The sequence below is a fragment of the Athene noctua genome, chromosome 20 (genome assembly GCF_965140245.1).
Source record: "Athene noctua chromosome 20, bAthNoc1.hap1.1, whole genome shotgun sequence".
Taxonomy (NCBI): Eukaryota; Metazoa; Chordata; class Aves; order Strigiformes; family Strigidae; genus Athene; species Athene noctua.
In genome coordinates this window covers 12,147,827-12,161,395 of record NC_134056.1, presented here as the reverse complement: position 1 = coordinate 12,161,395, position 13,569 = coordinate 12,147,827, and the positions used below count along the sequence as shown (strand labels likewise).

General features: G+C 46.5%; 1 protein-coding gene across 2 annotated transcripts in view; it reads right to left on the bottom strand.

Moving 5' to 3' along the window:
* The window catches only part of ZNF618 (zinc finger protein 618), a 163,027-nt gene that overhangs the window by 92,072 nt on the left and 57,386 nt on the right, over positions 1-13,569 (bottom strand). For both annotated transcript variants that reach the window (XM_074924112.1, XM_074924113.1), the window contains exon 2: positions 2,278-2,321. In XM_074924112.1, coding sequence (XP_074780213.1) covers positions 2,278-2,321 — 44 coding nt within the window. The remainder of the gene's footprint in view (positions 1-2,277; positions 2,322-13,569) is intronic.

Here is a 13,569-nt window from a genome sequence, read left to right as displayed (position 1 = left end):
GCCAGGAGCTACACAACTGAATAAGAAGTCAGAATAAAGACTTCCTTTGGGAGAAGGAAACAATGCCCAGTTCCTATCCCTCACTCCTCAGCCTATGCTCTCCCAGTGCTCCATTCAGGCCAGTTCCCAGCGTTCCGAGAGCAAGCGCTGCTGGACCACACTGATGAGCCAACCCAGAAATAGAAAAAGAGAAAATTTTCCTCTGGGTAAGAAACCCAATGCCAGCGCTGCTCCCCACTGCCAAAATCTGCCTGCCCAGCCTCCCACCCCTGCCGAGCCCAACCCAGGCTCCACAGAGGCGACCAACGCCGGGCAGCGCTGCCGTACCGAAAAGCTGCTGGTAATGAGGGTATTGCATTCTGGAACATCGAGCGGTGGAGCTCAATGGGCTCAAGGGTGCTGGGCAGGGACCACGGCCATCACAGCTGGGAACACTCCGTGCACCTTCAGCAGTGGGAGGTGGGGGAGGACCCGCACCACAGCCTTCTGGAGATCAGAAGAATGCACTGGGCTTTTAACGTGGAACAATGTGGTTCACCTGAGGGATAAAACTTCAGCAGCGCTTCCAAGTCTCCTGGGAGAGGAGGAGGGTGCTCTGGCATAGGGTTAGCAGAGAGATGGTATCACTGGCAGCGCAAAGGGAAGGACATGAAATGTGGCTCAAGCTGTGAAGGCAGCAGGCAGCACCAGGGGGAGCGTTGGTGCTCGTTGCTTTGCTGCCAGGGGCTCTGGGAGCCCAGAGAAAAGCCTTGTGCCTCACTGGGGTCTTCCCCAGGCAGGGGAGTGGCACCGAGCCCTGCAGAGGCGACCAGCAAACCTTGTCCAGGTGTACCCACCGTGGTCTCGCCCCGCACAACGCGGAGACAGTGGCTTCTGCCACACTGTCACAGCTTCACTGCTTGTGCCACTGCAGCGGTCAGGGCTGCCTGCACTACTGTGCCCTCGCCGAGGGAGGGGCAGGTAATGCTAATGGCAATGATGCCAGGACGCAGTGCTGCCCCCTTACCATGCTGGCTTCTTTCCACAGCAGCCAAATTGGTGGCAGCCCATTCATGTTAATGTAACCCTAAAAAGCACCTCAGGTGCTCAGCAGTCCCCACACCCTGCAACAAGCTGTGCATCATCTCACCATGTGATGGCATCTCCCTGGCTTTCCTACCACCTCTCCAACAATCACGGATGTTTCTGTGCTCTGCTGCAGCCCGCTGTCCTTCTCAGGCCACACACTTGCCTCCTTGGTGCATCTTCAGTATTTCTCCCGTTTTCAGTCTGGCATCTCTGATCTCCTACGTCTCTATGTATTTTTACCAAGGAATTTCTGAAACCTGGGAGGTGAGTTTGCCACTCTGTGATGGCAGACAACCAGGAATCAGCCTTGAGCATGCTCAGGACCATCTGAATCCTACTGTCACCAAAGACACACTTTGCTCTTGGCTCCCACCACCTCCCCAGTGTGTCTCTGCAGAGGAAACCCAGCTAAAAGGAATTTGTGCCTGGCCAAGAAAGAAAGCTGCCTCTTCTTGCATGCTTTCACAGCCCCGGACTGACCCACCAGGTAGAGATGGAGAGGAACTGAGAAGCAGCATCTCTAGTGCATCCCAGCATGGTAAGATGCCCTACAGCATGAGCAGGAGGTGGAGAGACCACAGCACAGGGCAGACCCAACCTCTGCACGTCCTTCTCCTTTGTGCCAGGCCTTCCTCGTGCTGCTCATGCCAGGGCTGCGTGTCTCCTCCCCGCCCCATGCAGGGCTGCTGGGACATGCCGGCCAGGAGCTGCTGCATGCCCGGGGCACCCGCCATGGCCATGTACACCGGGGGGGCAGCCAGCGGGCAGCTGGAGCAGAGTCCCCAGGAGGGATGTTACAGGGCCACACCCACCAGAGACACCCGTCAGGAGGATCAGAGGGTGCTGGGATACCCCTCTCCTCTTCTTCTGCATGGGAGCAGGGGGGTGTCCACATCCAACCGCCGCAGCATGGCCGAAGAACCTCATTCTGCACCCCGGCATGGGCACGGGGCTGGGGAGGACTCAGCCACACCACACCACTGCATGCAAGTCGTGTCTCCTTCCAGCCCCCAAGGCCACAATGATCCTTCTTGCATCTATCTTTTTAGCAGAATCCAAAAAAAGGTGTACGGACACTGTGCTCTAACGGCTCCCAGCTCAGCCCTCTCCTGGGGTCACCCTTCACCACCCATCTCCGAGATGGAGAGCCGCAGCCGAGCAGAGCTGCACCTGCCCACGTCCCACCCAGCAAAGAAAACCATCACCTACCTGCTGGAAGAGCTCCTCCGCCCGCTGCTGTTGCTCTCCTCGGCCTAAGGGGACAAAAGACATCAAAAAAAAAAAAGGCTGTTTAGGTTAAGAAAGGCAAGACCACCCTCCAAACTCTTCCTGCTAGCACACTGCACCCAAACCACCTGGGGTTCTTCCCTCCTGGGTGACACACACCCCCCGTGCTCGGCGCTGGTGGGACGTGGTACACCCAGGTTTGCAGGAGGCTGGGGCAGGATTTCAGACACAGCCCCACCACGGAGGCGATTTTCTGAGTTGATACCCTCCTGTTGCTCACGTGCAATTATTTTATTGCTCTTTATCAAAGTTTCAAGTAGCGATCCCCCCTGTGCAAAAATATACCATGTGCAGGAGGGAAATAAAGCAGAAATAGCCAAATTTAGTGCTGTATCCAAGATGAGATGTCCTCGCTCCTAGATTAGAGGGGCAGGTCCAGAGCACCTCCCTTCGTTAGCGATGACTTGCCTAATTGAGCCCCTCTGGGCCTTCAGAAGGGGCTGAGCAGGGAGTAACCAGGGTCTCCTCCTTCTCACCTCCTTCCCCCGGCTCTCTGATGAGAGGCTTCCTTGGAAAGACAATATTATTCCAAACCCAGAAATTTTATTTCTGAATTTGTGCAAACACAAGTTAAAAGATATTAGCTGCATTTCACATTTTGTGCAAATGGCAGAAACAGGCAATTCATGTGCAGCAGGATGGGGGCTAGCCAACGATTTCGATAAAATAAACCCTTTTTTAATTTAAATGCTAATGCACTGAATTAAAATTTAATAACTGAGGAAATTGAAAAGCCGAGCAGGAATATTGGAAATAAATCCAAGCAGAAACAGCTGAAATTAAAAATTCTAGAGAGTGGGAGGATAGCAGCTAAGCTGTCTTATATGATTACATTTTTTTTTTTTTTTTTTTTTTTTTAGAACGAAGGGGGGAAGGAAAAAAAAAATCCTATCTTTGGCTGGCTGTAGGGCAGTAAATCGAGAGTGCTGTGATTTATTGCTCAATTTTCCTGAGGGAAAAAGGCTTTCTTTCATGCTGAAATATTTCATAAATTTCAAGCCAGCATAAATTCTTAATTTAAAAGTTATGGAGGTCACATTTAGTGCACTGGTACAATTCTGAAATCTTAAAGGAATAGCAACCAAAAACTGCAATTTGATTTTTTTTAATTCTTCATGTGAAATTTTGTTCAAAGGGATTCTCCAAGTTACACAAAGCAGAAACACATCCTGGTTTCTGAAGGTTTAAGAAATACAGTGGAAATGAAGAGATAAAAATCTAATTCAGTTACAAAAAGGTGGTATTATTATCACCATTATTATTATTATTATTATTATTATTATTATTATTGTTAGCCACTTGAGGAATTTCTGTTAAAAAATTTCCTCCCTCCATTGCCTGGGAAAAGCCAGAAGGGAGGAGCTGACAATGTAATTGCTTCTGTTAGATCTCCAATCTTTTGTGAGCACTGATATGTTCATTTGTTATACAGCTGTTCAGCTACAGAAAGGATGTCAGAGCACCCATAATTCAAAGCAATCAATCAAAAATTAATGATTTGTCATGCTTACACAATGAGAAAAAAAAAAAAAAAAAGCTTTATGGGTTCCTGCAACTGGTAGATTGCTCAAACCTTCAGGGCATTTTCTAGAAGATTAGATCTGTGTGTATGAAAAAAAAAAAAAAGAAAAAAAAAGAGACTTAATATACATCCAGGGCAGAAACTTTGTGGGGTGCTGGGGTATCGGTGTTACTCGAAATCCCCTAGAGATGAGGTACACTACAATCCCCATCCACTTAAAGAGCTTTCTGCACAACCCAACCTCGCAAGTCACCCCATGAACAACATTCCCCAATCACAGAGAAATTGCTCAGGCTCCTGCAATTGTAATTCCATGTGAAAAAAAACCCACTGAATATAAAGGTCGCCTGGAGGAGTGCTTCAGAAACCCGCAAAATGCAGAAGCCAAATCTAAAGGCACAGCCTCATCTCCATCTTCACATCATCTGTGGGACCACTCCAGCTGCAACACCAAGTGTTATCTAAATACTACCAAAAATTAAAGTATTTCAGTTTGGGAAGTACGCAGCCAACCTCAACTCTGGCAAACTGAGATTGCAAAGTTATCCATCCTCCATGTAAGCAAGAATTTTTTAAACTATGAATTCACTTTGGGAACACACCGTGCAGGGATCATGCTCCCAGTATGAAGCATATCGATGTCCTGATGCCGTGTTTTACTCCTGTTTATACACACGTGTTAGTTGGTGCCTCTGGTGTGATTTACCGCTCAACCTAACACAAGTATTACTCTGTGAAGGATCATGCATGTAATTCATTTTATGTTCCTTTTCATATTTGTATTTGGAGTTGAGCGAATGAATTGCTGGAAATAAATGACGTGGTGACTGCAGCCTCTGTGATTCCTGACCGTCACTAACGAGCTGCACAGCACCTTCCAGGGCCAATATACAATTTTATGTTTTACTTCTTTGCTTACCTTCCCCATTTTGTGTGTGTCTGCCCTAACTGATTTCCACTTTCTGTCTTTTTTTTTAGTATTATTTTTTATAATGTCATTTTTTTGCTTTTGACTTCTTTTCATGGACTCTCCTCTCCCAGAACATAGCACATACTAGTGCAAAGGACAAAACATGCATGAAGAGCACAGAAAGGGAGGTGAAACAGTTTGACCCCACCAGCATTAGGGAGTGTCTTTATTTTAAAAGAGAAAATAAGGAATTGCAAGAGCTCTCAGTCTAGATGGTTTCACACAGCCAAGATGCTCTTGAAGACGAGGCATCTCCTGGGCATCTCCCATGGGGGAAACAAGCAAAACCCACCAATGGACATGAGCAGAGTTGCCATGGTTGTTCTTGGGCTGCAAGTCTGCTGTTGACTACTCAGTTTGGATCCATGAGACCTAAACAGCAAGCCAAGTCTCAACGAAATCACATCTAGCTGTCTAAACATTTCTGGATGTTTAAATCACAGAATCACAGAATCATTCAGGTTGGAAAAGACCCTTGGGATCACCGAGTCCAACCATCAGCCCAACTCTACAAAGTTCTCCCCTACCCCACATCCCCCAACATCTCATCTAAACAACCCTTAAACACACCCAGGGACAGTGACTCCACCCCCTCCCTGGGCAGCCTATTCCACTCTCTGACCACTCCTTCTGTGAAAAATTTTTTCCTAACATCCAGTCTGAACCTCCCCTGTTGCAGTTTAAAGCCATTCCCTCTTGTTCTGTCACTAATTACACCTGAGAGAAGAGACCAGCACCAACCTCTCTACAATGTCCTTTCAGGTAGTTGTAGAGAATGATGAGGTCTCCCCTTGAGTCTTCTCTTCTTCAAATTAAACAGTCCCAGCTCCTTCAATCGCTCCTCATAGGCCCATCCTCACCAAAGCGGCCACCAAGAGACAGACACCTTCACACACTGCTCCAGTTTCCAAACATGCAATTAACTGGCAAATTTGCTGTGCTAGCAATTTGTCTTGGTTACAAACTCTTTAAGAACCACTTTGTTTAGTTCAGCACTTGTGCAGTGCCAAGCACAGTGAATCCCAGCCCATCCTATAGCTGCAAGATGATTTAATCATAAACCACCAGTAACTGCAATACCCAAGACCACGTGTCCAGCCTAAGCACAGGAAGAGAAATTCCTCCCATCATACATGGTACGCAAAGGTAAAAAAGCATAATAAAGAAGCATAATGGCGTTCTCCTCAAAGTTGGCAAGAAAACCACAATTGCAAGCTTAGTAAAAGGAAATATTTCAGCAAAGTGCATGTAAGTTGACCTACATAAACCATCTGATGTGCCTCCGCTCTCCATGGAGATCAGGCAGGGCCACCACGGCACGGTGTCCAGGACCCTGTGAGGTGGCTCTGACCTTCAGCAATCACAAAGCAAATCTCAAAAATAACCTTGACACCAAAGACCTACGGACTCGAATCGGCGAACGTGTCTTTGGCACAGAGCTGGCAGCAGCACTCATTGTGCTGCCCGAAGAACCAGTCATCGCCCCTGGCTGGACTCCCCTGGAGTAGCCTGGGCCACAGCCACCTCAATGTTCAGCAGAACTTCTCCACCCCGTGGTGGCACCACCCCGGCCTTCAGCCCTCCACCCCACCTGAAAGGCGACCTCCTCCTCTCCCGCTCTGCTCAGGGCACACTTTCAGCACACAGAAAGACTGGGAGATGTGTCCACATATTTTAAAAAATCTGGCTGAAATATACTTTTTTCCTTTTATATTGCCCATTTGGAATCAAATGTGAAGGGATGATGCCTTTTGCAGGCCACACTACTAATCCATTTAAAATAAAGTGTTGCATTTAAATTCTAAGAACTGGTACTCAAGGACTACAAATACTGTAAGCAAGTTGAAGCGGTGAATTGCTGGAAATCACCACTTAACCACCAGCAACCAGAACGTGCCAAAGTGGGTCAGATCAGCTTTCGAAAAAGTAGTGTCTTTGGGAAGGGCGAAGAGAAATCTCCTGTGCACCAGTTTACCCAGGTAATTTAATTTGGTGACTTCTTCATTTATAATTGAAAAAGCAGAGGAGCAGAGATTGCGTCTGCCTGCCAGTCGGCAAGTAGGGAAGGACGGACACGGGGCTCTGAAACACAGGCTGGATAATTAGTCATACAATCTCTCATGTAAAATAATTTACAATTCAAAATATCATTCCCTAAAGCTGCTTTTGTACGTATTGGGTATATTTAAGGTAGTTTTGTTTAACTAACGCTAATAAATATCTTTTAAATTAAAATGCACAAAAGCAGAATCTGGTTTCTGGCCATATGCTCCTCAACTCAAGTTGTAAGTGAAAAGTAAATTATGTGCTAAATAAGAAATGTATCAGTCAACATCTCCTAATGGGATAAAGTGTCAAAAATTAGGAGTCCAAGCAGATGTATAACTGACCCGAGAAATCCATGTTTATAGAAAGGGCTACACTATTTTGGGAAAAAAAAAAACCAACATTTTAACAGTTACTGCAAAACAAAAAAAACCCAACCTAAAAACCATAAAAATATTAAATCAGATTTTGGAAGATTTAAGCATGGGCTTTCTGCCTGATCACTTAAATGATGATTAAAAAGAATTATTCAAATCACTTGGATTTGCATCCATGTACACCACGCTCAGATCTGCTCCCACAGGCGTGACGCCCAGCGCAGGACGGGGGTGCCAGGACCCCCACATCCACAACTGCCAAACCCCTCCCCAGGCGGGAAAAGGTTTTAAATCCATTTATTTATTTGTAGACAGACACGCCCCCACGATTTGCCTCCAAACTTCACCCCAGCTCTGCTGAGGGGAGATGTCCCTAATTCTGCATGGAGTTAGCAGGAGGAGAGAGGAGCTGAAGTGAGTACCTTCTGCTCCTCTCTCAGAGCAGGGAAAGTCAGCTTTACTTGCCAGTTGCGCTGTTAAAGGGCTGAGTTGTTTGTTTTACCTGAGGAAAAAAAGAAAAAAAAAATGCAAACCCCACAACCTACTTTCCCCAAATGCTTTCCCAAAGACAGCTGAATAATTTTCAGCAAAACACAAAACACACGTACACCTTAGAAACAAGCCAGCAGCACCCAGCGTGGAAAATTTCACCCCAAATAATTAAAATTTGGCAACAGGAGAAGCAACTGAAAACAGGTCTCACAAAGGAATGTGCCATAAAAATAACTGCAGGCCTGCCTACCTGCGCTGTCTGTTATTATTAACTTCAGAGCAACAGAAAATGCAGGAAGTGCTTTTCTTTTTTTTTTGCCTTTTTTTTTTTAACAAAGGGCAAGACATTGGCAGTTTCCTATTTAATTTTCATTAAATGGCAAGAAAAAAAAAAGCCTCACATCGCACCGAAACATCTGCGGAGCACAAGGACCCATAAATACGCCTGTGCCCTGGGTTTTTTTGGATCTTTGCTTCCTCCTGCCAGTACAGCGTATTTTAAGGAAACCCAGACCCCTGGCTTTTGGATGGCACCACAGTCCCCTACATCACCCCCACGATGCCCTTCTCACCCCGCCTCAAACTCAGTGATGTCCCCCAAAATTTATAAAGAGTGGGAAGCAATGTTGAGCCGAAGGGTGAGCTGAGCAGGAGCCGTGTCCGGGTGCTTCCCAGAGCCAGGGCATCCCCTGCACAAAGGGAAATGATCTCCAGTGCTGTAAGGCTGCTGTGGTTTGTCCCGTCCTCATCCTTTGCCTCTGCAGATCCACAAAGGGCAGCCTCCAAAACAGATGAATTTTCCATCAGGGAGTAAGTTCGTTCCTTGGGTCAGAGGAATGTGCTGCCTATTTCCTCAGCTGCAGCTTCCCCTCAAGAAACAACCAAAATAAAAATAATTTTAAAAGTATCTGCAAGGAGGAAATCTGAGCTCTACCCAAGGCATCTTCTCCGGTCCCATGGCAGAGCTGAGCCCCAGGAGCGAGGATGCCCCCGTCCCATCATGCCCATCGCTGGGTCTGCAAACACCCCCCGTCCCGACTGTGGGGCAAAACTGCCAAGACACACACAGGTTGGGGATGCCAGCAGCAGCTTTAAAAAATAATAGCGTCAAAGTTATTTGTGAGCATGTGGGGGAATTTTGCCCTTTTACTCAGCTGCAGCCTTGCTGCAGGAAAAAACAGCGTGTGGATGGGCTGAGGTCAGTGCTTCTTCCTGCCGCAAGGGGGAAAACCCAACAGTAAAAAAAAGACTGAGATTTTTGAACCCTCTGAGATGACAATAGTGGGTGTGTTTTCTGCTTGAGGTTACCAGGTGAAAAAGGCAGCGACTCCCATCCCAGCCACAGAAGCCCGTGCAGCTCCCGCCCAGCCAGGGACGAGCTCTCCAGCCCGCGAGAAGGTGACGGAGGCGCAGAGGACGGGTGCAAACCAAACCTGCCGGGGACATGGCAGATGATGCTCAACACCTCCACTGTCAGAGCGTGGCAACACCTGAGACACGGTGGTACCCCCAGCCCACGGACCACGCGTCAGTGTCAAGACCACTGGGTTCTAACACTGCGTACAGGAAAGTCTCCAGCAGGAGAGGAAGGTGCTCGTTTCTCCTGGATGTATGCGTTACTTAAACCCAGCTTTACAAAGACTTATTTTAACACTGAAATTTCCCAGATTCACTCATGGGAAAGTGCCAAGGTGACTGTGACCTGCAGGGACACGACCTGTCCCCAGCACGCCTGTGACAGACAGACAGAGCACCCCAACGCTCGGCACTCAGGGACATGCCCCACACAGCTGCTCTGAAGCTCCGTGTCTGGAGCATGTTTGTGCAGAACAGAATTCATGAGGTTATTGAGCAGCCACCTCACCCACACAAGCACTTCCATCACATTTACACAGGTACATGAATGCCTGTTGGAGACCTTGGCTCAGCCTAAAAGGAAATATAAGCATTTTGTAGATAGGAAAACAGCATCACCCAAGCTTGGCCAGGCCCCTGGCCACATCCCTTTCTTGCTGGTGGCCAACTTTCCAAAGAGGTTACATGTCAAGGAAGACCTTAAGCCAGCAAACACCATCACCGAGGACAATGGTACTGCTGGATCACAGCGCTCAGGCAAGGACAGCCAGGACCTTCCACCATGAGAGAGCACGACAGCAGAGATGCCCTCGCCCCCCGTCCGGCCGTCCCGGGGGAAGCCAGGGATCTCCCCCAGTCCCACCCATGGAGGTGTGGAGCAAACCCCCTCCCCCGTGCCCGTCCCTGTGGTACCAGCGATAATTAACAGCTGATATTTCTCAGTGCTCGCCTTCTCGCAGTTCCCAGTTGCCATGAAGCCACTAGGTGCCTCCCAAATACTAATTAGTAACGAACACTAATGATGAAACCAGCTGGAAGGTTGACCAGCCCAACACAAAAGTCAGGCATGAGCACAGGATTTCACTGGAAAAGCCGAGATGGGAATGATCCCCTCTGCTCTTGTAGTTTCACGTCTGACTTCACCCAGGGGCCCTCTCTACGCTGATTTCAATTCTCTTTGTATTGGCAGGAGAGTTATTTTTCTTTTAACTTTTTTATTTTTTACACGTTTGTTTTTTTTTTTCTTTGCTTGGTCTTGCACTCAGTGGGGCTGGGTTTGCTCAAACTTCAACTTCTCCCCAAACTTATCTGGGGCAGAGAAAGTTGCAGCATGAAGTTAAACTTTTAAGTAGGCAAATAATCATAATAAAAAATAATGACGAAAGTCTAGAAATTATTCTTATTCAGTTTCATTGTATTTACTTCTTGTCTACTGTTTATTATTTTCCCATTTTATAATCTTAATTTAGTAATTAGGCTGTGTTGCCTGCATCTGCCCAATTTCTGAGCTGTCTCAGTAACTCGTAACTACAGGTTCTTCTAAGAAGTTTCAAACTGAAAAGGTCAAATTCCTGCTGGAAAAGTCACACATGGGATTTTGCTAACTAGAAAAGCCATGCAAACACCAAAATCAGTGAGGCAGTGAAAAATCCCGTCACAAAATCACCACCAGCCTAGCCAGGCACTGAACCACACCAGTGCTTTTCCCTCTTGAAATGGAAAAAAATTGCCTTTGAAGGACTCCAGGTTTTCATGTCACCTACCATTCGCTTTGGCTCCCAATACTTCAGATAGTCGTAGACATGTTTAAGGGCTGTAAGCAGTTGCGTTTGAGTCAAGGGAATATACGTATGAGTAATTTTATGAACTTGCTGAAAGTACTGGCAGAATCTGTGCTTTGAATTTCAATTTTTCTCCCGTGGCAGCCCAGGGAAATTCAAGTAGCACTTGCTAGCAGAAGTAGACTGAAGAAAGGGAACATTAAATAAATTTTAACCTAAAACTACAATGTTCAAACAAGTGTTAAAAAGCTTCAACCTGACATACCTTCTTTTTTTTTTTTCTTTCCCCCAAACAGTCATGAAATTAAAATTATGAATTAAATCAATGCAGCAAATTGGTCTGGATTTAAAGAGTTACTCCTTGATTATAAGCAACTGAAAAGTAATCAAAATATTTTTCCATCTCCAGTTGCTCAGTGCTCTCCTTACTCTGTGCTTTACGAGAAAAATAATCAAATTGAGGGAGAAGAGGAGAAAAGGCATTACTGATTATTTCTGAACTCTCATATTATAAAAGCTGGAAAATAAGAGTGACCGGGCAAAACAACAGAATTATCTGCATCAAGCAGTTGTTTACAGATGGTATGAGTTTCCCAGCAAAAGAAACAGCTGGAAATATTTTTAAAGAATAAATGTATATGGAATGAAACCTTGGGGGGGAGGAGAGGATTATTATTTTTTCTTGGGGGAAAAAAAGGGAAGAAGGAACCATGCAATAGTATTTCAGAAATCCACCCATTTTTCCAGGTTTCCAATTTCACAGGAAGCTCTCAGGAAATCAATTTTTTTAAAAATCCCATTACAGGCACTTTTCCAAGTTGATAAAACAAACATATCTAACAAGCTACAAATGCACATCGAAAAAAAAAAATAAAATTGGACTTATTTATACATGGTTCCCACACATTTTACTACAGAAATGCTGTTAAACACATTTTGTTCAGGCGTTTGTGAGCAGGCACATCTCCTGGCTGTGTGTAGGTAGGCCTTGCTTTGAAATGCTGTGTCTGATGGGGCCGCAACAGCTTCCACCGCAGGAGCCACCCCCACGGCAGGATCTGCCAGGAACCATCCACCTGCAGAGGTCCAGCCCTTCCCCACTGGAGGCTGATGAGATGTGGTGGGAAAGACCTGAAAGTTGAGTTTAAGATGAACCACTCGCAAGTGGAGCGGGCTGGGAGCACATGCATGAGCTCTCACCGCAGCTCGGCTGATGGGAGGCAACCTGAGAAATGTTTTTATCTCCACTGCGCTTGGAAGAACTCAGCAGAAGTTGAACGGGAACAGTTTAATCTACACCAAAATAAGCCTCTATGCAATCCAGTGAGAGCAGAGGTTTGCAGTGGTTGGAGACATGTGGCGGGGAACTCACCCTCACAGGCAGTCCCGGAGTGGGGGGGATGGTCCTAGAGCTTGGCGTGGTTTGGCCAAAGTGAAGACCAGCCAGGAGACACCTCAAGCTCTCAGACAGCAGGATGTCCAAATCCAAACACCCGTGCAGGTGCAATGCTTCAACATGGACACCATGCAGGACCCTCTTCTGCCATCGCTTGCCTGCACTCCTGATGCATGTCCAAGCACGACTACCTGACAGCAAGACGGCCCACCAGATACAGGCCCACCTGTATCATGGGCTGTTGTAGATGCTTAAATCCTGCTCTCTGAGCATTAAAAAGGATGCTAGGAAAGAATTAGCTAAGCCTGTATCAAGAGGAAAAACCATCTCCGAACTCAGTACCTCCCATCCGCCCATGAAGCCTCCATGTCCCATTGCTGCTCCCCAGCGTGAGAAGGACAGAGATTCACACGGATCATCCTGCTGGTCTCTTGCAAGAGTCTATGACCTTCAAGAAGCCCCAACCCAACATGCAAGGAAGAATTAAAAACGAAACCAAAACCAACTCATGTCAAGAACATCCTCAGAGGACTGCTCATGCTGGTGGGACATCCACTATGGATGTCAGAGACATCCACCGTGGATCTCAGAGCCAGAATCTCTGTGATGAAGCACTTCTTGGAAGAAACTTTCATAAGACTAAAACTTTGCCCTTTAAATCTGTAGAGGCTGTGAAGCATGTCCCAGAGGAGCTGCAGCAGCTCGTAGTTAAGTCATCTGTGTTGCAGTGGGAGTAATGTGATCCCTGGGCAGAACTGTACAATTTGGAGCTGGTTTTACCTCTTTTTTGCTAAGTTTTGGAGAATGCTTTGGGTCCCTGCATAATTAACAGCACTGCACAGATGCAAGGTACTGCCAATGTTCAGCTTAAATGTGAAGTACATAATGAAAAATTAAACAACACAACAATCCAAGGCAGAAAATTAGTCTCCAGAATTAAAAAATGCATAATTTAATAAACATCACAGTGAGGTAGTGTTAGGAACAGGACCATGAGGAGGTCCAGTGTTGGCCAAGGGTCCCCTGCAAGGCTGGTACCCAAGAACCCTTCCTGATGCTATAGCGGGGAAGGCTGTCCATTTGCAAAATACTAATTTTTATCCTTATGAACAAAATCCCTTGTAGCATTTAGTGATAGGCTGTGAGGTTGAAACAAAAACATTTATTGTTGGGAGGTTAACTACAGGACGTCACCTTCTCTCCCAGCTTTGTATGATTGGCTTTTTTTAATAGCATGAAATGGTGGTAATTTTACTTTGTAAAGGGAAAACAAA